Source organism: Meles meles, chromosome 12 (genome assembly GCF_922984935.1).
Source record: "Meles meles chromosome 12, mMelMel3.1 paternal haplotype, whole genome shotgun sequence".
In the NCBI taxonomy this organism is placed as follows: domain Eukaryota; kingdom Metazoa; phylum Chordata; class Mammalia; order Carnivora; family Mustelidae; genus Meles; species Meles meles.
Genome location: NC_060077.1, coordinates 52,189,742 through 52,217,641, shown reverse-complemented (window position 1 = coordinate 52,217,641; position 27,900 = coordinate 52,189,742). Strand labels below are relative to the sequence as shown.

Here is a 27,900-nt window from a genome sequence, read left to right as displayed (position 1 = left end):
AGTGGTGACCTTAAGTTTGCTTTCTTTGTGTTTACAGAATCACTCTAAAATACCAAGATCTGTTTCATAGTCACACAAGACTGAAATTTTGTGGAATTGCTTATCCCCACAACTAATAGAATTGGAAAGAAACGATCATTTCAAATTAGCGGGTGAGAAGAACTTGACAAAAAAACATGTGCTACAGACTGGGCAGTGCTAGAGCAGAAAATAGGTAATTATAACAAGCCATAAACTAAATGTGAGCTAGAAACCCACCATTATTTGTAGTTCATTTGGTCCCTAATAATGGTAGTTTGTTCTCTTTGACAGTCGTAGAACCTGGGCAGGTTCCTTAATCTCCCTGAGCCGTAATTAATTCATTTATAAAATGGAAATATGAGTTGCTGCCTACTCAGGTTGAAGTGAGGGATCAGATATGATCAGGTCTGTGAAATCATTGAAGTTTCAACACCGCTCTCCTAAATCCAAGAACAGATTGGAAGGAGCGCTGGACAAATGCAGGGCGGAAAGAGTGGAAGTGTGCCCGGAACACAGACACCTGACATCCCAAACATCATGATGTTCCCAAGCCTCCTATCCCCCCATCCCTTGCACCAAGCCTCAGAATCCTCGGATGTCCGAAGTGAGGATTCACAGGAGAGGCCAGGTAGTGTAGATTGTGGGTTTATCAGAGACAGCTTCCAATAGCGGTGCAAAGGAGAGAAAGGAAGAGACTGTTCATGACATGAGACCCAAGGCATACATCCGGAGGAGTGCCAAGCAAGGGACCAAGAGCCTTAAGGATGACTGGTAGAGGCCACTGTCCCATGTACAATACCAGAGATGGGACACACATTGCTCACTTACCATGAAAATGTCCAAAGATTTTTAAGCTGACCCAAAATTGCTGAGTCTGCAGAGGAGTTACAAAAGAGCTGAAAAGTATTTCCATTTCAGTAGGTATTCAGATGTTGTGGACTGCGCAATGATTTGCCCACCTGCATTTGAGTTTAAGAAATTGGTTTTGCAAGTTTTACATTTGAGAAGGTAGTAGCAAGTTTCAATATGTTGGAGAGGGAAGAACAAATGACCTAAGGTCCATGAGGGAAGAAGCTAATGCATTTAATAAGGAGGAAAAAATAAAGACGAGGGCTGAAATCAGTGCATTTTTTAAAAATCTTTTTGAAGAGATACCTATGAGATGGCCTTTCAGGTGTCTTTTGTCAATAAGACAGGTAAACAAGGTAGTCTCGGTGGGAAAAGTTCGGATTAGACGCGACTTTCTCCCTGTAAGATTTCACTTCATTCCAGTGACTTCCACTAGGCAAATGATTTCTTTGTATCTTTGTCACTGGCCTAGACGCTCCTCCGGGGATGGTCATGGGTGACTCGTCCACACCTCTGCCCGCGGCAGATACTCAGAGATGCACAATTCACGTATATGTTTTAATGCCAGATTAAATCAGCAGTTCTGAAAAAATGATCTTTCGTAAACTGTACCCTCCTTCCAACTGAACACATTTCCATTCATTTTCCCACTAGTCAGTCAGATTCAAATCACTGGAATCCTTTCTGACTTCTTTTCATGGCCAGTCCTTAGCCGTGTATCAGATCCGTCATCAATTCCTCCGGATTCTGTCTTCACACCCTCTCCAGGCATATATTTCTCCTTTTGAGAGCCCCGTGGCCACCACTCTGGCTCAAATCCTCAGTTCAGACCTCCAGCGCTTACCTCTTTGGTGCTGTACCAGTCTTTGGGTTTTCATTCATAATTCCAGCCTTGATGTGGACGTTAGGTCGCCTCTCCCCAAACTTTGTGTGCTTCCCCTGCCCTAAAGCCTTCAGCACCCATTTCATGAATTTTTGCAAGTCCTCTCTGATATGTCCATACTAAATTTATAAATGCATTTTCCACTTTCTCCTTATATGAATTAGATTTTTTTTAAAGATTTTTATTTATTTATTTGACAGACAAAGATCACAAGTAGGCAGAGAAGCAGGCAGAGAGAGGGGAGGGGAAGCAGGCTCCCCACTGAGCAGGGAGCCCAAAGCGGGGCTTGATCCCAGAATCCTGAGATCATGACCCGAGCTGAAGGCACAGGCTTTAACCCACTGAGCCACCCAGGTGCCCCTATATGAGCTAGATTTTAAGCAATGACTGGTTTTTGCCTTTCCCTGGACCTGTCATCTGCCCTCTATCCTGCTCAGTCATTCCTTTCCTCACCGGAATCCCCTTCCTATCATTGCCTCTAAGAACCCTTCGGGGTTCGGCATGGACCCAGAGTATTTCTATAGTCTTTCTCACAGGTTCCCACAAGATTCTTGTCCTGTCCTCGACTATTTAGCGTATGGCATGGACTGGAAAGTTAATAGTTGAAAGGAGGATGTGTTCAGAACAACACAACATGCAATAAGCCATTGTAAAAAGTAGTTCTTCCCTCATGGAGGACGTCTGTCTGAATCCCCATAAAGTTTCATGATGTGTTTAATGTCTACAGAACTCTGGGAGGAAAAGCACCCTGTGGGAATCTCCTATCTAACCATTAGCAAAATGGTTTTAGGGCGTGTTTTGCACTTACAACATCTTTGATCTTACATGGAGTGCATGTCTTTAATTATGAAATTTTTTATTTTAGCAAGTATTCTCAGATACATTCTTTTGACATTTAATCTCGAATCCTTACTCAATTTAAGGTGTAAAACCAATGACTCTTTACCAGTCCTAATTATCTTATAAGCACTCCGAGGGCTGCTGGGTACACAAAGCACATTTGCTATTGACTTTCCATTTAAGTTGCTTCTTTAGAGAAAGCTAGGAGAGCTACAGATATTTTTACCCAGCAGATTACTAAATAACAGGTGATGGATGGTTACTAGGTGAAAAAACTAGAAAGAACAAGAACCTTAAGGTAGCCAAGGAAGATAATTGTTCATATAGAAAGGCTGTTTTACCCCCTAAGAGTTTATTCTTGTGTTGTATTTTGTTTTGCAAACAGACAAAAGGACCGGCCAGAGCTCAGGAAGGTTTTGTGTTGCTCTGAGGTTGGGGGCAGAGAATTTGAAAGGGATCAGTGAATCAGATGTAATATGGGCTCTGTTTGAGCCACCTAATTTCTGTTTTGCTGACGGTCAGTATTCCAGTTATAAAAGGCTGCATAGGCATTTCCGTCAGCTCGAAAGAACTTTATCCCTGTTTTCATTATGACATACCTATTATGACTTTGTTCACTAAGCAGAAGGAACTATGGGAAATGGAAACTCGGTGGCATGTTTTTATTAAAGAGCCATGTGTGTATCTTCACGGAGAAAGTAAGGACCCAAACTGAATCCTGTGTTTTCCTTTCAGGTAGCAAAAATCGCCTGATTCATTCCCTCCGACAGTGATTTAGTTAGATTGGGAAACAAAGTAACATAAAACGAGAAGGCTTATGTACAAAGCTTTTTTTTTTTTTTTTTTTTTAATTTTAAACAAAGAATGCAGTGATTCTATGAATTTCCGTTATTCTGAAACCAGACTAAGACGTAATCGCAAAAAGCCTGGGCAAATATATTCTATGGGGCAGAACTGGTGGCTTAAGGAAGGAATGTTTGAAAGCTGTCTTTCCACTTGGCCTTCTTTAGAGTGAATTGCATATTTACGTTTCAAAATAAGGGACGTGTTTTCAAATCTGAACAGTGGTACTTTGTGAACAACCTGCATTTGTCCCTTTCTGTACACAGCAGACATTCTCCTGCAAACTGCAAGTAAGTTAAAATAAACCGTATATTTTTGTGGCAATCTTATACCACTGGCGATACTCTGTACAATCATGTTATTAAATGTCAGCCTCAGCTTTAAAAATTCTTGGCCTAATTTCCCTCATCCCTACTCTGTAGCTCTTCATTTTAATTTGCTAGAGAAATTTTTAGATGAGATTTTGACTTCGTGATGGTAGGCCCCAGGCTCTGTTCACTTTTATATTTGTAGCTCCTCTCCCACTACTTACCTTGTATGAAGACACATATTTTCAGGCATGCAGAGGAAGAACAAGGCAGAATATCCTGCAGCTATGGAAGGGAGCCTTATAATTAATAATGAAAAACATTATTAATGTCTCTTTAAATTTAAGTTTGTATGTCTGTGTTTTCATAAATATAATTTATTTTAGGTGGGATTTATCTGTATGTAGTTGCCTAAATGTGTTTAAGAGTAGGATCTACTTTGAGCTCAGTAGATGTTCCCCAAAATAAAGTCAAACTTAAAAGTCCTTAACTGTCAGGGCGCCTGGGTGGCTCAGTGGGTTAAGCCTCTGCCTTCAGCTCAGGTCATGATCCCAGGGTCTTGAGATCAAGCCCCACATCAGGCTCTCTGCTCAGCGGGGAGCCTGCTTCCTCCTCTCTCTCTCCCTGTCTCTCTGTCTACTTGTGATCTGTCAAATAAATAAATAAAATTAAAAAAAAAAAAAAGTCCTTAACTGTGAGTCATCTCTAAATAAGAGGTCTATGTTAGGGGCACCTGGTGGCTCAGTTGATTAAGCATCTGCCTTTGGCTTAGGTAGGATCCTAGGGTCCTGGAATCAAGCCCCGCCTGGGGCTCCCTACTTAGCGGGGAATCTGTTGCACCCTCTTTTTCTCCCTCTGCCTCTCCCCCCTGCTCGTGCTCGCTCTCACTCTCTCTCTCTCTCTCGCTCTCTCAAATAAATAAATAAAATCTTTTTAAAAAAATTTAAAAAAAGAGGTCTGTGTTAACATAAAGTAACTCTGCAAGTTTGAAAAATGAAGGTTAACCTCATTAATTTTGCAAAAATTTACCAAGCATCAAGGGATTTGAAACCGCCTAGAAAAACAATAAGGTATTCAACAGAGTTGCTTGTTTTAAAGTCTACACTGTAATCCATTAAAGAATTATCAAAAGGTTCTGTGTGCATATAAAATAGGCTGTTTAAAGAAAATGACTTTGAACCTGAGAAACAGAATGCTACTCATTAGAAGCCCAAACTTGCAGTGGAATGTTTATGTGTGGCTATTATGATAAGAACGGAATAGAGGATGTCTCTTGTAACAACTAGAGTTTATTTTATTAGATACTTTTCAAAGTAAATATGACATATAAACGTTAGAGGAGCACCTTTTCTGTTGTAACTTTTTTCCTGTTTTTAATTAAGCCTGAAACAGTCATGTTGGTTTTCTGGCCGTATATCTCCCAAGGAACTTCAGTTCGTCATTCCTGAAAAGCGTTTATCCCATCAAGCCAGGAGACTGCGTGGATGGTGTGTCCTCAGTTGTCTCAAATGCGTATTTTTATTTTGAAGAGTTACAGGAATTTTGTGCTCCTTACTAAATAGTCCTAGAGAACAGTCCTAAGGAAGTTTGAGTTTTACACTTCCTCGTTGACATTCATTACTTAAAGGGGATGAGCCACAGATTTTGTAACTTGAAATACTGAGAGTATCTTTTGATCATCAAGATTTATACTCATTGTGACACTTCGTGCTGCAGTGACTGAAATCGGTTTCATGCGAGGAAGGTGAGGAATCTATTCCAGGAGGAGTTGTGTTTCAAACAAAATAACTAGAGTTTCTTTTGCTTTTTGTGATGGCATACAAAGTTTGGCGAGAGAAAAGCACCTCGCTTATAAATGACAATTCATTAACTGTAACTTGTTCACCTGTTGAAGAGTGTTCCCCTGAATAATTGCGGTGAGCATTGACACCGTTCCTGTCGCTGCCTCCTTAATCTGTAATTACATGGGATGTGATACTGACTGTAACATTGCTGTGGTATTGGTAACTTTTTAAAAACTAGAGAAAAACACATGAAAAGAAATTTATTCCTATGTGAGTTTTCCTGTGCTTTTTATCCCACGGAAGCCATTGTATTTTAGGGCAAACCTGCTCAAAGGATAAGAAAAACAAAAACAAACCAAAATAACTTGAGCACAACTTTCAATGGTGATAATCACTCTGGAACTTGTCACAATCCCCAATTTTAGACTATGTGTGTGCATATTTTTAGTACCGTAAAAGATATTAGCAGGGACTGAGTGGAGCCCCCTCCCCCATTACAGCCGAAATGAAAATGCAAACTGTTTTGAGAATTATCTGGGATTAGTAGAACCACAACCAGAACTCAATTTACTGGCTGTAGTCTGCTGTTCTTTTTATTTTTTATTTTTTTTGCACCAAATAAGAACAAAATGATAAAAATCTCATTATCGATGCGATTTCTTTCTATTCAGAGGAAAGTACACTATGTCAGACTAGTTGAGGATATGGTTCAATTGAGTATAAAACAATAATGTATTATTGAAGATTACTTATAAAATACATGAGATTAGAGTTGGCCTTTATACAAGCAGGTTTTTTTTAGTATCTTTTAGCTTCGTTAATAATTCATCTCATTAGATGGTAAAGTTACTTCTGAATTGTACTCTAAATTAAAGTGCATATTTAGTTTCCTGTTGGTTGGACTCTAATTTATACAAGGCGTGCTTGTTATGTAATGAATCTGATTTTTCTGTGTGACTTGTGGAATTAATCCCATTTCTTTATAATCACATCTTGCATATTATATTGTGTATTCTTTAATAATTCTTGTGTTTTAAAAAGTACCACTAATGGTCTTCCTCATATTAATAGATCTAACCCATGGCTCAGGAAAAGGGGAAATGCTAAACTATGATGACATTTACATTTTAACGCTTAATCTTACTATCAGATATGCGTTTTACACACACACACACACACACACACACACACACACGGTCCCTAAATTCTATAAACCAATTTGTCTGCATTAGTAATTTTATCTTTAGTTTGTGCCTATGTTGACTTTTTCTTCTTTCAACCTACTGGATTTCAGTCTGAATACTGAATACTGAATACTGCAGTAGAGACTTGAGTCCATAAATATTCCTGCTCCATAAAGATAGTATGTCATACAAACACCTTGCCAAACAAATTTGCCCTAGGAAAAAATCCTTTACAAATACTCATCTTTAACAAAGGCAGTGAGTGAGGAACAATTGTGATCCAGGGACTGCTCTTAACATCAACATCATGGCCTTTGGGAAGGGGCCATCGTGCAGGGGATCCATGCCCCATTCATGCTGAAGCCACCACTGTTTCCCTGTCCCCAACAGCCTTATGGAATCCTGTGCTTCCTTCTTTTTTTTTTTTTTTTTTTAAGATTTTATTTATTTATTTGACAGAGAGAGATCACAAGTAGACAGAGAGGCAGGCAGAGAGAGAGGGGAAAGCAAGCTCCCTGCCGAGCAGAGAGCCCGATCGATGCGGGACTCGATCCCAGGACCCTGAGATCATGACCTGAGCCGTAGGCAGCGGCTTAACCCACTGAGCCACCCAGGCGCCCCCTGTGCTTCCTTCTATGTTCAGATCAAAAGTCTGCTGCCATTTGCATTGTGTTCAGTGACATTCTCTTCCTCCCCTCAAACATAATTGTCGAGAGTTTGACTTAGCCCACCTTGTTTTATATTGTTTTACTTGACTATTAGTTATTAAATGCATTTCCTCCTAAATTTTAACTCCTAGAGATCAGGGACCTTGCCATTTCCATCTCTGTAGTCACCGTAGATGGTAAGACTGGGAATCATTTGGCTAATTTTTATTCAGTGCAAGCAATTCAACAAGAGCTGGAAATTTCTGTTGGTCCTAAACTAGAGTGTGTTCTTCGCAGACTGCCCCCCAGAATTTCAGGCAGCTGTGCCGTCACTTTCAATGTGACCAGGTCACTCACACTCTGTAGGCTTTTGTTTCCCTATGTGTAAAGGTGGGAAACCATGGTACGAACAGGAAAAGGGGGGAAGGGGGGGGTGAAAGTATTTGGATCATTAGACATGCTATCCAAATGAGATATTAGATCACAAACATTCTGAACCCTGAACTCCTGACTTAGAAAGAGCAGTAATGAAAGAACTGACAAGGAGCTCTGTTCAGAGTTTAGTGCTAAGCACTTCTTTTCCATGTAGATGGATAGATGGATTCACACATATATACACAACAAGTGAAGGTGGTAATAATTACCCTGTGCTTTGGATCTGTGGAAGTGGGTGTAATATCCACCTTTGCTTTTGTTTCCTTGTATTGAGAGCCATGCTATAACACATTCTCATTGAAGCAGGATTATAACTGGTGGTTGAGATGCTGAGGCCAAGGGTTTATGTTAATTTTTCCCAGTCCCCAGTTTTGAGAAGACTTAATATGCATATGAATGAACCCTGGCTCAACACTAGAAGGTTGTTGTCCTTGACCTTGTCCTTTACTACTGAAGAGCTAGTTGGAATTTCTTCCATTCCTTCTACAAGTCTTCAAGCTAGTTGGAATTCCTTCACTCCTGCATGTTTTCAAATTCCAGCGTTGTTTGTGAGGCTATGTGGTGCAGCAGAACACAGGCTTGGAGTGATCTGTAGCATCTCACCTATGGTATCATGTTCTGGTGGCTAGCCCCCTTACTAGATTACAAACATCAAAACACTTTTGTTTGCTGTCCTCTATTTGCTTAGCTGTTGCTAAAATGCATGATATGTTACACCCCTCCCTATGCATTCAATGATTCATATCTCTTATCTCTAGTCAAACCAGTTAATGAATGAAAAAGGGTCTCACATGCCTTTTAATCATTAATTGGTCTGATTGAAAAAGTTAACTCTAATCATTTGTTGGTACCAGTGACATGGAAAAGGGTGGGGGGAGGAAGAAAGTTGGAAAAATTAAGGTAACTTTAATAATAAAGCCTATGAAAAGACCGAAATAAACCTGATGATCTTTTACCTGGATGGTTAGTTTTCCAAGTTGTCTTGCTTCTTTCCTGTTTTATTCTTTTCTTCTCTCTCCTACATTGTGTGATATTTCAAACATACGAACAAGGACTTGAGGCTTGTTGGAGGAATCACAAGACAGGGGTCTTGTGAGTGAGAAGAAGAGGAAAGGAAGATGAGAGGTTGCAGGGCCGAGGGCTTTTGTTAAGGATTTTATTCTCTGTATGATAGGAAGCCTTTGGGTATGATCTAACATATTTTTAAAAGGCCACTGTAGGGGGCGCCTGGGTGGCTCAGTGGGTTAAAGCCTCTGCCTTCGGCTCAGGTCGTGATCCCGGGGTCCTGGGATCGAGCCCCACATGGGGCTCTCTGCTCTGCGGGGAGCCTGCTTCCTCCTCTCTCTCTGTCTGCCTCTCTGCCTAGTTGTGATTTCTCTCTGTCAAATAAATAAAATATTAAAAAAAAAAAAAAAGGGCCACTGTAGGTAATATGAAGAATGGAAGTGATAGACCAGTTAGAGACTCTAGTCATTGATAATGGCTAATGGTAAGACAATAGCCATGGAGCTGTTGTGGGGATATAGTTTGAAAGTAGAGCTGACAGAATCTTCAGATTGATCCACTGGGAGTAAGACAGGAGTCAAACTCAACAGCTAGACTTGCAGTCTGAGCATTTATTTGGGTGTAGGGTGACTCTGTTCACCATGCTTCATTTGGGGGGGCCGGAGGGAATCAAGAGTTGGTTTTGGCACCTGCTTAGTTTGAGTTGCCTTTTACATATCCAACTGGAGATGGCAAGTTGGATATAGGAGTTTAGATCTCAGGAGAACAAAGTTTATGGATACATCTTTAATATTCATCTTTGTCCAGGTGGTTTTTAAAACCTTGGGGCGAGTTGAAATCACCTAGGGTGAGAATGTAGAGAAGTGAAGGTCCTAGCCTGATCCTTGAAGCATCCTCCAGAGAAGAAGGAAAGTGAAGTGGGATCTGGAAAATCAGAAAGGTCCATGAAGGTAACTTCATTTGGTGCATTAGGGTCTGATGTCCTTGTCACACTCAAGTGCCTTTACCTCACAGAAGCTGCATTTTGGTTATCCCTGCTTGCCTCCTGTCCAGGTGACAATTCACATTAAGCTCACTTCTGATCTAGTGTGACATTCATCTTGTTTTTGAGCCTGCCTGGATTTTATCTCATTTTGTTTCAACTCTTTATACTTTATTATGATGGCTATGTATTTGGAACAAAGGTAGTACACCAAAAACATGGACCCGGTGCCACGCTGTTGCTCTCTGGAGTCTCCCTCACACCTTGCATTTCTCTTGGTTCTTGGTTTTTATACCTGTCTTTTTAAAAAAATGAGGGTTTTAGTTTAATGAAAAATCCACATTTAACACATCTTTCATTATTACTGTTAGGTGTGTGTGTGTGTGTTTCTGTCATTGTCCCATTTATTTACATCTATTGTTTTACTTCATTTTCATGCCTCTGAAAGTCAGGTATCTAAAACATTTTAATGTTTTAAAATTAGGGTTTTAATATATTATCCTAAAGCATTAGTATTGGTGAGGCTTTTAGGCAAAAGATATAATTCAGACTAGACCGCCTGTTGCATCTGCTTCTCAGGACAGGATAAGGATATTGTTTTAGCCTAACTCAATTTATTATAGCTAATACATACAGATGGGCAAATGGTAAAGTTGGAAGCCAATAATAAGAGCATAGGATATTTGCCTTGACATCATCATGGTTAATGTAATGAAAATAATACATGCTCATGTATTTTCATGGGGTAAATTAAATGTGCAAGATCTTTTATCTCTATAAAATTCTAAAGCTGTCTTGACCCTTTGTAAGTATACCGAAGGGCTGGACTGTGAGTGCTATGGATTCATTTGGGGAGGGACTGGTACGAGGTGATTACTCCTGGACAGAACACTCATGCACCTACGATGTTTCTAGATAAGTTACACAGTGTGGAGTACACGTGAGATGGCCATAAAGTTACAATATATGACAAATAATCCCATTCAGTTTGATATAATAAATGAGAATGGTGAAATAGAAACGTAATCATTTCTCCAAGAGGAAATGTCAACCCATTAATGAGGATGAGGCTTATTAATGTCATTTGAAGCAGCAGATTTTTGCCCAGCTACTCAGACTGCTGAGCTGGTGGGTTCACTGAGGTAGATGATCATTTCAAGCTGCGATAGAGGGAGGGAACAGTTTGGGAGAGTGTTTTTTGATTTTTTGTTGTTGTTGTTGGTTCGTTTGTTTTAAGCGACAGCATTTTGAAGGGATCACAGTTCGGGACACATTAATAAACATTTAATAAGCATAAAATGTATTTCTAAATATAAGTAAATATAAATATATAAATATTGTAAATAAATACAAGTTTAAAATGGGTATTACTCAACTAAAGTGTGTATATATTTGTGTAAAATCTTAATCTTTAAAGAGTCCTTTATTACTGTTATATTAACGCATTAAAAACATAACCTTTTTATAAGTTATATGTCATAGATTCCTTGCCCTTGTTTTCCTTGTGACTCTTTGTGACAGACCAGAGTGAGCTGAACTGCATCTAAGAAATGCTATCTGTATAGGTTGTTGGAGGAATACTTTCATGTTCCTGGAACAGCTTTCTAGGGTTTATAAAGGAATTCTTTAAAAAGTTAGACAGTGGGTTACTGAGACAATAGTAATAAGATAGAGTGGGAGACTATGTTTTTATATTGTTTGTTTTGTTTTTTAAGAGTTTATTTGAGAGAGAATGTGCACAGGTCAGGGGAGGAACAGAGGAGAAGGGACAAGCAGACTCAGTGCTGAGTGTGGAGCCTGTTGCAGGCCTTGATCCCACAGCCCTGGGATTGTGACCTGAGCTGAAACCAAGAGCTGGATGCCCAACCGCCTGAGCTGCTTGGGTTCTGCTGGGAGGCCATGTTTTTTTCCAGATTATATGGTGAGGTTTCTCAAGCAGAAACACATTAATTGAATTTTTATTCGAATTTGTTAATTGTTTTTCTGCTTAAATTTTATTGCCAACTTAGGGGTTTTATGTAATTATTTCTGATAACTGTTGGATTTATGAAAAAAGTAGTCAATGATGAAATTTTTATGGGATCCTGCCTTTTTAAAATACTTAATACATATCATGTTGCTAGTTCAGAAAGTATAAGTAGCCTTTAGAAATAATATGTGTAACATCGTGGGGGTTTTGGTATGCTTTTGTTATATTTGTGTGGTTTGTATTCTGTAGAAAGTCCAACTTTACTATTTATACAGTTCTTTATAGTGGCTGTGGAACTGATACATCTCTCACGTGGATTGGCAGTAATAATTGGGAATTTAGCTCTTAAACTTTGAATTATGTGTCTTTATGTTATACTTTCAAGAGCTATTTTAGTGATGCCTGGGTGGCTCATTCAGTTAAGTGTCTTCCTTTAGCTCAGGTCATGATCCCAGGGATCAGGGTCCTGGGATCAAACCATGAGTCAGACTCTCCCTGCTCAGGGGGAGTGTCTGCTTCTCCTTTCCCTCTGCTGCCTCCTTCCCTCTGCTTGTGCTCGCTCTCTCTCTCTCAAATAAATGAACAAAATCTCTTTTTTTTTAAAGAGTTATTTTAAATACTTTGTTATTTCTTCATATGTGATCTTTTCCTCCTAATAGCCAGTAAAGGAATAAGTATTCCTTAAATTGTTTTACATGCTTAGGATAAAATCTTACCTTATTTGTTTTATAACTTTACTATCAGCAAATGGTTTTGGATTTAATAGTGCAATAGTTCAGTGGATTTTAATTTCAGTTAATGTGATATCATGTAATACCATTAGGGTTAATTTGGTTAATGAACATTATGTTCTGTGTACTTCATTCTTTTATTCAAGTTTCACAAAACATATAACATCCTTTTGTTCCTTGCCTCAGCAAGCCGGGCATTCTGGGGAAACATTGGCTTTTTCTGGTTTCTGGGGCACAAATAAAGGCTGCTTTTTCGAAATTGATTTAGATATGCGACTAGTTTAGTTCTGCTTTTTCCTTTAGCAAGAACTTCTGTTTTCAGTAAAATTTATGATGAAATTCTGTTTTCTTTAAAAATTAATAGAAACTCATCACAAAAATTAGGAATCGGAATTCCTTCTTTGTTGACATAAGTAGCCTGATAACTAAATTTAGAAGAACTAAATTGCATGAAATTTCAGAGACTGATAATCACATAGTTGGGAAAAGGAGCTTCAACACAACCTGTGCTCTGTCAGAGTAATTTAATTAGAGGTAGTGATATTTCAATGTAATTTGTTAATGGGCACATTCTGCAGAAAAAAGGAGAATCATTCTGCCTGAGCACTGATAATTTTATATATGTTAGGTGGAGTCTGTAAAAAAAATGTTTTCATTGAATTTCATGCATAGAGATGCCTAGAGGAAGAATATCAATGAAGTGAAGAACACCTTTAAATTTTTTGAATTATTAGAATGCATGCAAAGGAAAATGCAATGATCTTACTGCTCTTCCAATAGTGGAATATATAAAATTACATGCATATCATTGTTGGACTGCTGAAAACCCAAATTTCGTATTTTTAATGTCATAACCATTCTTCTATATCATTCCTGCTGCTTGTTTTGATTTTTTCAATTTCATATCAAAGCTCTGTTCCTTTCTTTTATTTGTGGCAACTTGTATACAGATGTTAGTTAATATTACATGCCTTTACTTAGAAAGGAAATGAAATAACAGTTTCTCTGAGAGGTTTCATAACATTTTAGAGAACATGATAATAAAACCTTTCTCTTTTGGTAGGAAACTACCAAGAGGTTCAGGAATAAGAGATTTTTTTTGTTAATCTGCACTAAGTTTGATTCCAATTTATTTTGTTTCATAGACACTTCATCCTAGTTCTACTGCATTGAGAGGGTTTCAGGTCACTGCAAGTGAGGCTTTGTCAGACATGGTAGGTTTTCTCTTTCGTGGGAAGTCCATTTTGGAACAGGTGACCTACCGCTGCCCCCTTCTCTCCAGAGAAGCTCCCTACAAGAGTGGCTCACTCATCCTGGGAAATTGGGTCTTGTATTATACACATTTAACACCTTTGGGAAAAAGGGTATCAACTTTGAAATGCTTCTGCTGAGAAGTGATGTATGTCACTTCAGTCCCCAGATTTTATTGGCCAAAGCAAACCACATGGTCATACCTAAGGTCAAGGGAGATGAAGAGTGTTCTCTCTTTGAATGTCCATGAAGAGGAGAAAAACTGAAAATATTGGTAATCAATTAGTAATGCCTATGGTAGACTTACTATTTTAGAAGTATGGCAAAATAAATCAGTGTTTCCCAACCAGAATGCCAAGAATAGAGTAACACATACGCATGTCGAACTTTTTTTTTTTTTAAATATTTTATTTATTTATTTGACAGAGAGAGAGGTCACAAGCAGATAGAGAGGCAGGCAGAGAGAGAGAGAGGGAAGCAGTCTCCCTGCTGAGCAGAAAGCCCGATGCGGGACTCGATCCCAGGACCCCAAGATCATGACCTGAGCTGAAGGCAGCGGCTTAACCCACTGAGCCACCCAGGCGCCCTGAACTTTTTTATAATGTTAAAAAAGATGTGAAGGCACTTTTATAATAAAACAGTTCAGTAGGTTAACTCACAACACTTAACATTATATTTGAAAGCTCCTTTATAGCTTTCTCTAAAAACTTGATAACAATTTTTATTACTTTTATTATTTTCTGTTTGGCTGAGTAAGACTTAGGTAGACCTAAGTCTACACATAGCATCTCCCCAGATCTTTTCATTGACCAAGACCTCGCCGGCGGAGCTGGAACAGAATGTCCCCTTGCCCACAGAATCTGGTTATCTGGTCATTACTTTTTATCCGTGTGCTTATCCTAAGTGAAGCTTTTATTCAAATATCCATTTAATTATCTTTTCCATTTCACTTGCTTATGTTTTTACTCATAGTTTTCCTTGTTTGATTCTAAAATAGAAGGTATCTATAAATTAAGTTTTTATGTTTTTTTTCAGGGGCCAATTTTGTTAATTTTCTCAATGGTTTATTTCTTTTTCTCTCCCTCTTCTTTTTTTTTGTATTTCTTCTTTTGCTGTGTTTCTTTCTGTTAGATTTAAGGTTACAATTAGTCAAAGTCTTATTTTTGATGGAAATCAAGAATTTTTATGTGATTTTTAGAATTAATGTGTATATATTATGTTAAATTTATATAGGTTTTTAGAATCAAATCCGTTAGAATAATTTGTTTTTTTTCTGGACGTAAAATTTACTATTTTTTTAAAGAGGACTGTAGTTTTCAGAAATTGATTGTTTCAAAAATATTTTTTGATTATCCAGACATATGGGTATATTTTTGGACACTTTATGTACTTTTTAAATGACATGAATGTAAATACTCCACATTCTAATTTAGATTATAGGACATTTAGTTTTTAAAGTTTTTCATGTCTTTATTTTTTTTTTAAGATTTTATTTGGGAGAAAGAGCAAGAATAGTGTAGGGAGGGACTGAGAGAGAGGAAGACGACTCCCAACTGAACAGGGAACCCAATGAGGGTCTTGATCTCAGGACCCTGGGATCGTGACCTGAGCCTGAGGCAGACACTTAACTGCCTGAACCACCCAGGCATACTTCCTGTTTTTTTTGTTTTTTAAAGATTTTATTTATTTATTTGACAGAGAGAGATCACAAGTAGATAGAGAGGCAGGCAGAGAGAGAGAGGGGGAAGCAGGCTCCCCGCTGAGCAGAGAGCCCGATGCGGGACTCGATCCCAGGACCCCGAGACCATGACCCGAGCTGAAGGCAGCGGCTTAACCCACTGAGCCACCCAGGTGCCCCCATACTTCCTGTTTTTATTTTAAAGTATTTTAAAAATGCAGAAGACCATATCTATGTATGTGTGTACACACACACACACACACACACACACACACAATGTGTATTACATACTTTTTTGTATATCATATTGTTTTATATAATTTCATAATATTACTTAGTACATTATTTATATTTGTTACACATGTATTATATATTATTTTACAAATAGGTTTCTGGAGTTATACATGCCAGAGTTTGTTTTTAGATGTCATTTTTACATATCTTTACTTTTCCAACCCAACGGATAATATGGGATGAAAGCTTGAAGGACTTCAGAGTCAAGAACCCATTCAAATATTTAAGGTATAATTAGATAATATAATAATAATTCCCTCAGATTGGAATTCATGTGTTCTTATCCTTATTCTCACACTGGGTCTAAACATTTTAATGTGAAATGATAACATGAAACCACATACAGGACAAAATTTGTGGGCATTGTATCCCCAACCAGCCATTTTGGGCAGCAGAAATTTTGCACTTTCTTATACAGGAATGAGAACATTTCCTCATGAGATTGAGTACAGCACTATATAATCAAGCTCTTAAGGTCATTTATAACATTTCCTATCTGATGCTGTAAGCCGCATGCAGAATCCCTGTTTTACCAGCCTATGTACCCATCATCGACACTCGGAGAAGTAGAAAATGATCCACTTTTGAATACTACACTCAGGAGGAGTGGTGATGGCACATCACACATCATAGTGACAGCATTAATCAAAAAGATTATTAAATCAAAAAGGTTAAAGTGCCACGTCGATGACTTTAAGGAACTAAAAAATATTAGTTAATAGCAGTGGCTAGACTCCCTGAAAAGCATTATTCTATTCTGGATAAAAAAAAAAAGGCAAAACAAACTTCTGTTAATTATATATTCAAGGAGACGAATATTTTACAGTAGGATGGTAAGCAAATATGACATGAGGTTGATGCAGAGGCCCTAATGACATAAAGGTTATAAAAGCTATAAATGGCATGAAGATGTAAAAGCGAAGAGTTTAATCTGCGAACCTCATGATTCTGTTAGTTTTATTCATGTAAAAGCTCTTGTACATAGAAGATTGCTCATAAATCTTAAATCCACATAAACTGATATTATGAAAATAAATGGATCCAGCTTTGTGCAAAGATAAGGGAATACCATATTTGCTGATATATAGCAAAGTGCACGAGTTGTCCAAAGGACACTTTTTTTTCAGGAGTTTATTAGCTAATGGAAATATGACTGTGTGTTCAAATGTTGTTCACTGTAGATTTGTTGAAGGAGAGTTATTCACTTGAGAAAATAGCTTACTTACCTGACATTTTGGAGCACCTGAATGAACTTAATTGAAAACTGCAAAAGCCGTGCAAAAAATATTACACACAGTCACAGAGTTTATGGATTTGAAGCAAAAATTTAACGCTGGAAAGAGGATTAAAATGATTCATTTGTGATATTTAGGTGGGGTTATATTTTTAAACCATAGAGAAAAATTATTAAGACTATTAGAGCAATACCTGTGTATTCTTGAAGTCAAGTTATATCATTATTTTTAAATACTTAATATGACAAAATTTGAAAAGTTTTTGCATTTCCACAAGGAATGTCAGTGTTATATTTGTCAGTGCAAAAAAAGGAAGGACCGTGAAATTTAATAAATCCTCATGGTTCATGCCAAGAAAGAACTTTCTACCAGTTGGAGAAAAAGTGATGAATTCTTTGCTATCATTTGGTACAGCCAACTTTTGGGAGTAAAGCTTTCATTGATGGTAATTATCAAGAATTTGATATCCAAATCATAAGACTTGTTGTAAAAAAGGTATCTCACGAAAACAAGTTCAGATTTCGAGCATTAAAGAATTTTAAAGGATTTTGGAAGTTGATGTATATTTAATAGTCCATTTGTGTAACTAAATTTCTGTATTTCATTTTTCTTCTTATAATTATATGCCATATAGAACATGTAATGACTTTTTCCACCAAGGTCCAAATGGACATTCCCATGCTACCTCTAGAAGATCCCACTATATAGGTACAGACATGGTTGGTACACTCTGAAATGGCTACTAAAGGGTTTTCAGGAAGAGTCATTCCCCAGATTGAAACTCAGGAAGAGCCTGGGGTGGCAAAAGAATATCTAAGCAGGTTTTTCATATCTGTAAGTAAACTTGCCACGTGGTAGCCCTTCTCCATTGGAGTCTGTAAGTAAAAACACAGCGAAATCCCTACTGTTGAGACAGCTCCTCCCTACCTTCCCCACTCGCATTTAGATGTCAAGTTCATTAATTAATATTGCTCTTTATCTGTGAAAGGAGAACGTCTCTTGGCACTGTGAAACTCTTTCTGTTGTCCCAACATGCTTCAAAAATAACAATGTGGGAAAAAAAAAACAATAATAAGGTGAAGACATACTTAGGCACAAAAATATTTTGCAGTGTTCTCTTACAATTGTATTCTACTTGAGCAAAAATTAAGTCATAGGTGAGTATTTTGCACATTTTCATTCATATGGTTTATGCAGTGCTATTAAGTGGTAATGCATTTAATATATAAGATCTGTGGTTTCCTGTTAATATTTTATAAAGATATTATGGCTTTATGGCTAAAATTAATTTGAGGTATAGCTTTAAGAGTCAAAAAATACTTTAAAATAATTATTTCCCTGATGTTTAATTTTGTATTAACCATGTTAACAAAGTTTTATGTAGGCTAGAACACAGTAACTACATATTAAATAGGAAAACTATGCAATAGCTCTAATAATAAATTTCTTGTTTAATATTATAATGTTTTCAGCCTCAGATATTTAATTGTGTATAGAGTTGTTTTAAAATGGAATAATCCCATGGATCAAGCCTGTTTTTTTAGTTGTCTAAGGAAATTTATTTCCTCCTCCTGTGTTACAGAATTCTGGAGTTTCTACTTTGAGTTAGGGAAGTATTTAAGTATTTAATGTTTTAATGTAAGGAAGATTATTCTGTTGGAAAAAATATTACAAGTTCCTTGATTATTTTTAAAATAACAGAATTTCTGCTTTATTACACATGTCTAATAAGAAATTATGACTTTCGTGGAACACCAACTCAGCATCTCCATGCCTAAGGTATTTAAGTCAAGTTATTGATTTAGTTATATTATATAGCTCCAAGTAGTACCCATTGGAGGCAATTCACTGGAACTTGTGTTTGTGAGAGACTGAGGTTATTGACAATTATCCCTTCCAAATATCTAGTAATATTGTAGGTTAGGCCATCACCAGCAGGTTTTCCCTATTATTAACATCTTGCATTAGGGTGGCACGTTTCTTGCAACCAATAATGATACGTTATGGATAACTGAAATCCATAGTTTACATTAGGACTCACTCTCTGCTGTGCGTTCCTTGAGTTTTGACAGATGCCGTATGCCACATATCCACCATTAAACTATCACATAGAACAGTTTCACTGCTTAAGAATGCATCTTTTTTTAGATTTTATTTATTTATTTATTTGACAGAGAGAGATCACAAGTAGACAGAGAGGCAGGCAGAGAGAGAGGAGGAAAATGTTTTAATAACAGGAACACCTCGGTTCCAGTGAACTATGCATTCTAACAACAGTAACATGTCTATGATTGTTGCCTGCCTTCTTTTCCTCATCTTGAAATTTAAATTTTAAATCTACTTCTAATAACCAAGCCTTGTGCCTTGGATGTCTCCTTCTTCCTTACAAATGGCTTCTACCTACTCTCTTTTTTATTTTTAAACCAGCTTTTCTATACACAAATTTTTTATAGTCCTCCTGAAAAGTCCTTTGAAATGTTATAAGTAAATGTAATTTATAAATTAAATTAGTGATGTAACTAAGATTCTATAACATAGCCATTTCCCACTCTTTTTTTCATTAATATCTATGTTTCTGTAAAAAAAAAAAATCCTCTTGAATAGGTTTCAGTGGTTGTTTCAAGAAGAGAATTTTGTCAAATTTGAGAAAATATTCTTAGTTGCATCTAAGTCATAAGTGAAACAAGATGATAGGCAATAAACACCAAACAGTGTTTAATAATTAGAATCTACACATTACCCATTGTGTTAGACCATAAACGAGGTGGTTTAAACAACAGAAATGATTTTCTCCCAGTTCTGAAGGGTCTAAATTCAAGACCAATGTGACCGCACTTTGGACTTCTCACTTCTCTCGAGACCTGTCTTTGCTTACAGATGGCCTCCTTCTTGCTGTGTCCTCACATGGTCTTTCCTCTGTGTTCGTGCACATCTATGTCCAAATTTCCTCACCTTATGAGGACACTAGTCTTTGCTTACAGATGGCATCCTTCTTGCTGTGTCCTCACATGGTCTTTCCTCTGTGTTCGTGCACGTCTATGTCCAAATTTCCTCACCTTATGAGGACACTAGTCTTATTGGATGAGGGCCTACCCATATGAGCTTTGTAAATCTAAATTACCGCTTTAAAGACCAGTATGCCCAATTACAGTCATAGTCAAAGGTACTGGGAGTCTGTGCTCCAACACAGGAATTTGAAGAGCACAGTTCAGTTTGGAACACCCATTGAAATTAGTAAGCCTCTTAATTTGTGTGACTGGAAAATAGTGAAATGTGGTTATCACTGATGAAGCATGTCACTGTGAACCAGGCACTCTACACGCATTAACTCACAACCACAGGATGAAGTCAGGACTAGGCTTTCAATGAGGAGGATTTTTTTTCAGTTCGCAATGGACTTTTTTCAGTCAAGGTGTTAACTCTAATGGTTGAATGTACAAAGGGAATTACGTAATGAAAAACACTTCTTCAAACCTGAATACTCCCCCAAAATGTTGCTTATTTTAGCATTTGAGCAAATGCGGATTAACATTTGTTTAAAAAACCCAGAAGAATTTATTAATAGATATGTTAAACCAATTCATAGTAGCCATAGGTGAGGAGCAGGGGTGATTGAAAACTTACTGACTTTAAAGAATTGACCTTGGGGCACCTGGGTGGCTCAGTGGGTTAAAGCCTCTGCCTTCGGCTCGGGTCATGGTCTCAGGGTCCTGGGATCCAGCCCCGCATCTGGCTCTCTGCTCAGCAGGGAGCCTGCTTCCTTCTCTCTCTCTGCTTGTGTCTCTGCCTATCTTTAAAAAATAAAATAAAATAAAATAAAAAAATAAAGAATTGACCTTTATGCAATTTCCTTCAGAGAGTTTCCCTAGTGTCAGACTCCCTGAGGTCAACCACTTCTCATTCATAGGATGTTCCATGACCCTTTATAGGAAAGACTTGGTTTTGTTTTGTTTTGTTTTGTTTTCCTTCTTTGCAAATGCATTTTTCTTTAAAGGCCTTCTTTCCTTCCCTGCATCATACTGACACCTGAATTCAAATAGGTAACTGAGTACCAAATTAACAGAATCTACAGGCATTGGAACACTGAGCATGAATTTCCCCTTCTGCCCGCCGCCCACATGCACCTCCCCCGCAGGGGCCCAGCTACTCCCCTTTATGGGACATTTAGGGTACACCTCAACTTAAAGACTTCTTTATAATAATACTCTTTACTCTGGTACTTTTGGAGATCTAAATGTGGCGTTATTCTCTTCATGAGCATTTATCGAACTTCTTTGTCTTTTCTGTTTACTAAAGGTTTAGGTTTCAATGACTTAGGAGTCATGAGTTCAGCTGGATTCTTTTTTGCTTTGGTAGGAGAATCCCTAAAGTCAAGCAGCCGTGGGCATGGATGGCTCTCTGAATTTTCTTTTCCCATTTCTAGAACAGAAATAATGATTTCCACTTCAGGAGGTTATTGCTAAGGCTTACATAGATAAGCTAATCTTCAGTATCTTGTTCAGTGCCTGGCATGCAACAAATATTAATTCATTATCTTTCTCTCTCAATGGCCTAATACCAAGTCAATTACTTAAAGCTCCTGGGTTTTTTGTTGTGGTGATTGCTGAACACAACAAATTGCCATAGCAGGCTGGACATACTTCTGTGTTTCCTGCCTATTTTCAAGTTTTTTGAAAAGTTGTAAGGTATTCACCTATACAACTGGTCTGTGAAAATTTAATGAGCATTTATACTCATTGTCTCTGTCACCTCAAGGTGTCCTAGGAAACAGAAGAACCAAGACTCACTGTCAGGAAGCCAAAATGAGTTTACAGTCTACTTAGAGAAGATCTAGTCATGTGAAACCATTAATAAGTAGACATTAGTTCTTATAATCATTATTCTAATAAAAATAAGTGCTTCTGTGGGCAGGAAATGTAAAAACAAATAAGAGTTAAAATTAAATTAGATTAAATTAAAATTAAAAATGTGAAGCCTTCCCAATTGAGGGCATTGACTGCCATCTTCTTTTTTTTTTTTTTTTTTAATATTTTATTTATTTGACAGAGAGAAATCACAACTAGGCAGAGAGGCAGGCAGAGAGAGAGGAGGAAGCAGGCTCCCTGTGGAGCAGAGAGCCCGATGCGGGACTCGATCTCAGGACCCTGGGATCATGACCTGAGCCGAAAGCAGAGGCTTTAACCCACTGAGCCACCCAGGCGCCCCTTGACTGCCATCTTCTAAAGATCGTCTAGGTGGACTGTTTGCCCAAATGACGGTCTGGCTGTGGAGCTGTGGAGCTGTGGCATGGAGAATGGGGGTGGAGGGACTTCCCAGAGAAAGTGGTGAGCATGGGATATGGGCTGCAGTGAGATGGGAGAATGACTGAGAAATCCGATTGGGTAGAATATGTTTTAGAAGATGATGTACAAAAAAAAACCAAAGAGACCAAGTAACCAAAAGTGAAAAGAACATTGTATACCAGATGAAAGAGGATGTATAATATTGTGGATGGTAACTGAGAAGGAGACCTGATTGGGCAACAAATGCTTAGTCTAGGAGAAGATGCTCAGAGAGCTGCAACAGGGAGAAAACCTCTAGGAGGCCGATGCAGTGATCCAGGTGGGAATTGACGAGGGCCCATTCTACAGTGGTGAAAAGGAACAAAAACGTGCAGAAGGTCTGATCTAGGTTCTATGTTTTTAAGTTCGCAAATACCGTTTTTTCTTTGATATAAAAAGGTGTTTTTACAAACTGAGGGTTGCTGGGGAGAGGGGGGTTGGGAGAGGGGGGTGGGGTTATGGACACTGGGGAGGGTATGTGCTATGGTGAGTGCTGTGAAGTGTGTAAACCTGGCGATTCACAGACCTGTACCCCTGTGGATAAAAATACACTATATGTTTATAAAAAAATAAAAAATAAAAAATAAAAAAATTTTTAAAAAAGGTGTTTTTATACAGAAAGATGATAAAAGTCTTTTGTTTTGCTTTCTCAACAGGGTTCTCCGAAATCAATTTTAGTTTTCATTTTGTCTTTAATAAAAGATTAACAATAGATGGCATTGTTCTGTAAAAAAGATTACGCATTTTTCACTTTTTAATCGCGTGGCAAGTAAGATGGGGTAAATAAGTATCTTTTGGGATACTTCTACTCCAAAGACAAATATTTTGATTTAACATAATATATTGTGAGATATAACTTGTATTTGCATTTTTAGATGTTTGAAAAATGAAGGATGATCTATGTGGGACTGTGTGAGAAATAACATATTCAGTAGTTGAAGTATTTTATTACTGTTATCAAGGATCTTATGGTTACTAAGGGAAATAAGCACTCATGTTATTTGGCTGTGATCTTGTGCACATCGCAGTGAATTTATATTAATGTAAACAAAAGAACTCGTCAATTCGTATGTGGAGTGGGAGTTGAAAAAAATTTACTTAGATAAACTTGAAAAATGCAAAAACTGGTATATGATTCTATTTTGTAATGTGTACCTATTAATTGCTTTCTAAAATGTATCCTATGTAATTGTGGTAGGGCATAACACCACATGTTTACAGAAATTTTAAAAAATTGGTTTTTTCTTTGATTCAGTTATGCTATGCCCAGAGAAATTTTCCTCATAAAGAATGATCAACAGTTTCAAAAGGAAATCATCTTCCTTAGAGAATATTTTTATTATTTTATAATTTTACTTTGGCTTGAATGTGTTTACTCCTACATTTATAAGCACGTGTTTTAACTTTCGTATTGTTACCCAATGGAACATAAGCTGATTGACATTGCTTTTAAGGAAGCGATGTTTTTTTTTCAATTTTAAGTCATTACATGTAAGATAAAGATAAGATACTGAAATCTTTTTGATTTTCTATTCTTAAGACGTAGATATTTTTAGTTAAACTTTATTTTGAGATAAATCTTTATTTATTTATTTATTTATTTATTTATTTATTTATTTATTTGACAGAGAGAAATCACAACTAGGCAGAGAGGCAGGCAGAGAGAGGAGGAAGCAGGCTCCCTGCCAAGCAAGAGCCCGATGCGGGGCTCCATCCCAGGACCCTGGGATCATGACCTGAGCCGAAGGCAGAGGCTTTAACCCACTGAGCCACCCAGGTGCCCCCGAGATAAATCTTTATTTTTATTTGTCTGAAAATTTACAAATTGTTACTCCTTCATAGAACTATTATATGCACTATGAGGACTAGAAATTGCAAATTATTCCCCTTTTATTTTATTTTTTTTTTAAGATTTTATTTATTTATTTGACAGTCAGAGATCACAAGTAGGCAGAGAGGCAGGCAGAGAGAGAGAGGAGGAAACAGGCTGTCCGCAGAGCAGAGAGCCCGATGCGAGGCTCGATCCCAGAACCCTGGGATCATGACCTGAGCTGAAGGCAGAGGCTTTAACCCACTGAGCCACCCAGGCGCCCCTATTCCCCTTTTAATTACTACTACAGTCTTGTAATTCTAGAGCGTAGTGGGCATTAATAGAAGTTATTGCTTTCTTCCTTTGAGAATTTATTCAAAAAGTATAAATTAAGACTATGTGCCAGGAAATATGCAAAGTATTCAAGATAGCTAAGAAAATTGTCCCTGACGTTCATCTCACCGTGAATGTCAGGAATGGCTATAAAACTGTGGCAGTAGGGTTCGGATGGCTACAAGAGGACAGAGAACAAGGGATAGTTCCACCTTCAGTGACTCAAGCTAGGATGGGAAGGATGAGTGGAAGTTTGTTAGGGAGCAGCAGGTAATCTCAGGGAGAGGCATGGCGGAAAAAGCAGGTATAGCCAAGGGCTACAAGATCCAGCGGAATGTGAAGGGAGGGGGAAGGCTTTGGAACTAAGGAGATTCTGGGGAACAACTCGGAACCATAATCTGGTATTCTCTAGTATAAGAATTGCTTTAATAATGTAAAACTAAAACTTTTGTGTTTTATGCTTACTGTGCTTTATCCTTTAACCTAAGCGGGATCGGACTTAGATGGTTCTGTGATTGTATTATCACCAGACTTGTACGTTTGTTTTCTCTTACAGTGAAATTCAGCAACTGCAATGGAAAACGGAAAGTCCAGTATGAAAGCAGTGAGCCAGCAGATTTTAAGGTGGATGAAGACGGCATGGTGTACGCCGTGAGAAGCTTTCCCCTCTCCTCTGAGCGTGCCAAGTTCCTGATATATGCCCAAGATAAAGAGACTCAGGAAAAGTGGCAAGTAGCAGTAAAATTGAGCCTCAAGCCTACCTTCCCTGAGGATTCAGTGAAGGTAGAGTATCCAAACACGGCTCTGGAGTTATGTTTAAAAATCAGATTTATACAGTTGGGACTAAATAGACGCTTTGCTTTACATCACATTGGCCAGTATTTGAATTTTTATCAACTTCAGCCACTTTAAATAGTATTTTGTTGTTGTTTTTATTTTAATCTTACAAGATAGTTAGACTAGATATATATGTAAGCTATCTGAAATTGTGTTTGAAATGGCTGTTTATACTTCGAGATTTATAACTTAATTTAAATTAGAAGGAGTTGTTTGTTTTAAATTTCTTAGAAGCTTTACAAGCTGTTAAATGGAACCCTCAAATAAACAATTCTCTGCAAGATGTCACTAGTCAAGTCTATTAAATGGGAAGTATGGATATACAGTAGCATTTCTAGTGTAGAGTATTGGGTTTTTTTCTTGTCCCTTAATAATCAAATTGGAGAGCATGAATTATTTATATAACTGACATAACTTTAAGGAATGATAAACTCCCTCTGGTGGAAGCTGCTATGAACCAGGATAAAAGAAATAGATACACTTCCCACAAAGTACAGTTTGATTAAATTCAGCAAACATTTACTGAGCACTTATTTCGTATAAATCACTATATTAGGAATGTTTAATAAGGTGCAATAATTTCTTCAGTAAAGTTACGATAGCACTGTTAGTTTCGGAATATTCTAGTTCGTGTTAATTCGAAACAAATACGAGGAGGCAGCACAATCATTTATTTTTGAAGTCTGTGATTTCATGAAGTATAACAATTACATTTTGTAGATTATTGTACTGTGGGAGGTAAGAATACACACACTCGCTTTGGCTATTTAATGGTAAGTGTAACATACACACCCATAATCAAATATGGATAAGTGTATTAGTGGAAAAGATATCATTTTTCTCTTGCCCCAATGCTAGACTTTTATTATGTAAAATGTAATTTATTAATCTATTAACTGTTAAGGGAAATCCTGTCATCTGGGGAATACAGAGTGAGAAACTGGTAACTAATTGAGCGAAAAGATGCTCTTGTTGTTGATGATTTGCTGTGTTCCAGCGAAACTAGCTTGGATATTTGCACTGAAGCACCAAGGGCTAATGGCTAAAATGTCTACAGATATAAGGAGAAACAGAAGAAAAGGTTGACATCCAGCAGAGATTAATACCCAATGTGCGAAGTGGGTCATCTACAGCATCCATCATGGCTGACATAGGTTTAGAATAATTACAGCATTAATTCTGTGGGATTTAATAGGGTCATAAATATTTGAGACATGCCTTAGCAGTATGTATTAAACTTCTCTTGGAATTCAAATTATATTTTAGCACATCAAGATCTAAATTTAATGTACAGTAACACATTACCTGAACCATGGTTTAAACTAATGAGAGATATATAAAAGGATACCATTAAATTTTGCTCAATATTAACTCCTCTCTGAGATGGTTTATAGAAACTGCTAACAGTTTACACAGCTGTGCCACATAATAAATTGTTTGGAATTCAATTCTTCAATGATCAGTGTAACCCCCAAATTTTACGGTGTTTTCTATTATTTTAATAGGGGGATAAGGACAGGGCCTCCAGGCATATTTTCTTGTTCATAACAGTGAACCCTGTTCTGTCAGGTATGCATTGGTACTGCTGTCTTTCAGAAAATGTTTTTCCTAGTACTCATCAATGTCTTGTATTTTAATGCAAAGGAATCCCAAGAAATTGAAGAAATAGTATTCCCAAGACAAGTGAGTAAGCACAATGGCCACCTACAAAGGCAGAAGAGAGACTGGGTTATCCCTCCAATCAACTTGCCAGAAAACTCCAGGGGACCTTTTCCTCAAGAGCTTGTCAGGGTAGGCTGGCACAATTTTAATTATCTCTGTGGCAAGCGTCAAGTGTGTGTTAGAAATGCTTTTGTCTCTTGTATCTCAAGACAGACTTTACCACATATATTAAAAATACATTTTTTTATATAGGTGAAATGTCTATAGTGTTGTGCAGAGCCTTTTCTTTTTTTTTAATTATTATCTCAGATTATGTATAGGTAGAGCTTTCTGTGGGTCCCATACACCACGGACAGTGAAGTTTGTTGAGCGTGTAAATATGTACCTCCCACATACATCCACAACCAGACCATACCCTTTCTCACAACGCAAACACACACACACACACACACACACACACATACACACCCTTCACTTCCCCATCTGACAGCTGTGCTCTCCATGATGATCTTTGCCCTCTACAGATAGCTTTTGAGCCACAGAAGAAATAAAGGGGCAATCATTGCTAAAAATGCCAGCACCAGGTGCATTTGAGAGTTTTGTAAAAGAAAAAAGGAAGTGACCTCTGCTACCATTAACAGAATCCCTGGGGCTGTGCAAAACCATAGGCTTTTATAAATCTCAGAAGTCATTTTTTTTTTCAGTTACTCCAAATGTATGCCATCAGATGTGGAGAAAAAAAAATCACAGATATTTGTACATGTTTGGTAAAATTAGCGACCCATTGTTTTATTACAAAAGGAAAAAAGACAAAGTTATTGTGTATTTATTTATTTGAATCTAGATGTTTGTGTGCATGATTAATTTAGCATTCCAGAACATACTTACTGAAAGTTGTATTCTTTAATAAGTCATTTTAATATTGCATATTTTACTTTAATGCACATTATAATTCAATTTAACGATGAACAACATGACCCCCAAATAAAGGCTTTTTT

General features: G+C 37.5%; 1 protein-coding gene across 1 annotated transcript in view; it reads left to right on the top strand.

The window, feature by feature from the left end:
- The window catches only part of CDH2 (cadherin 2), a 215,763-nt gene that overhangs the window by 127,017 nt on the left and 60,846 nt on the right, over positions 1-27,900 (top strand). Inside the window, exons 3-4 of the mRNA XM_046025814.1 lie at positions 24,960-25,186; positions 26,885-27,031. Of these exons, the coding sequence (XP_045881770.1) occupies positions 24,960-25,186; positions 26,885-27,031 (374 nt within the window). The remainder of the gene's footprint in view (positions 1-24,959; positions 25,187-26,884; positions 27,032-27,900) is intronic.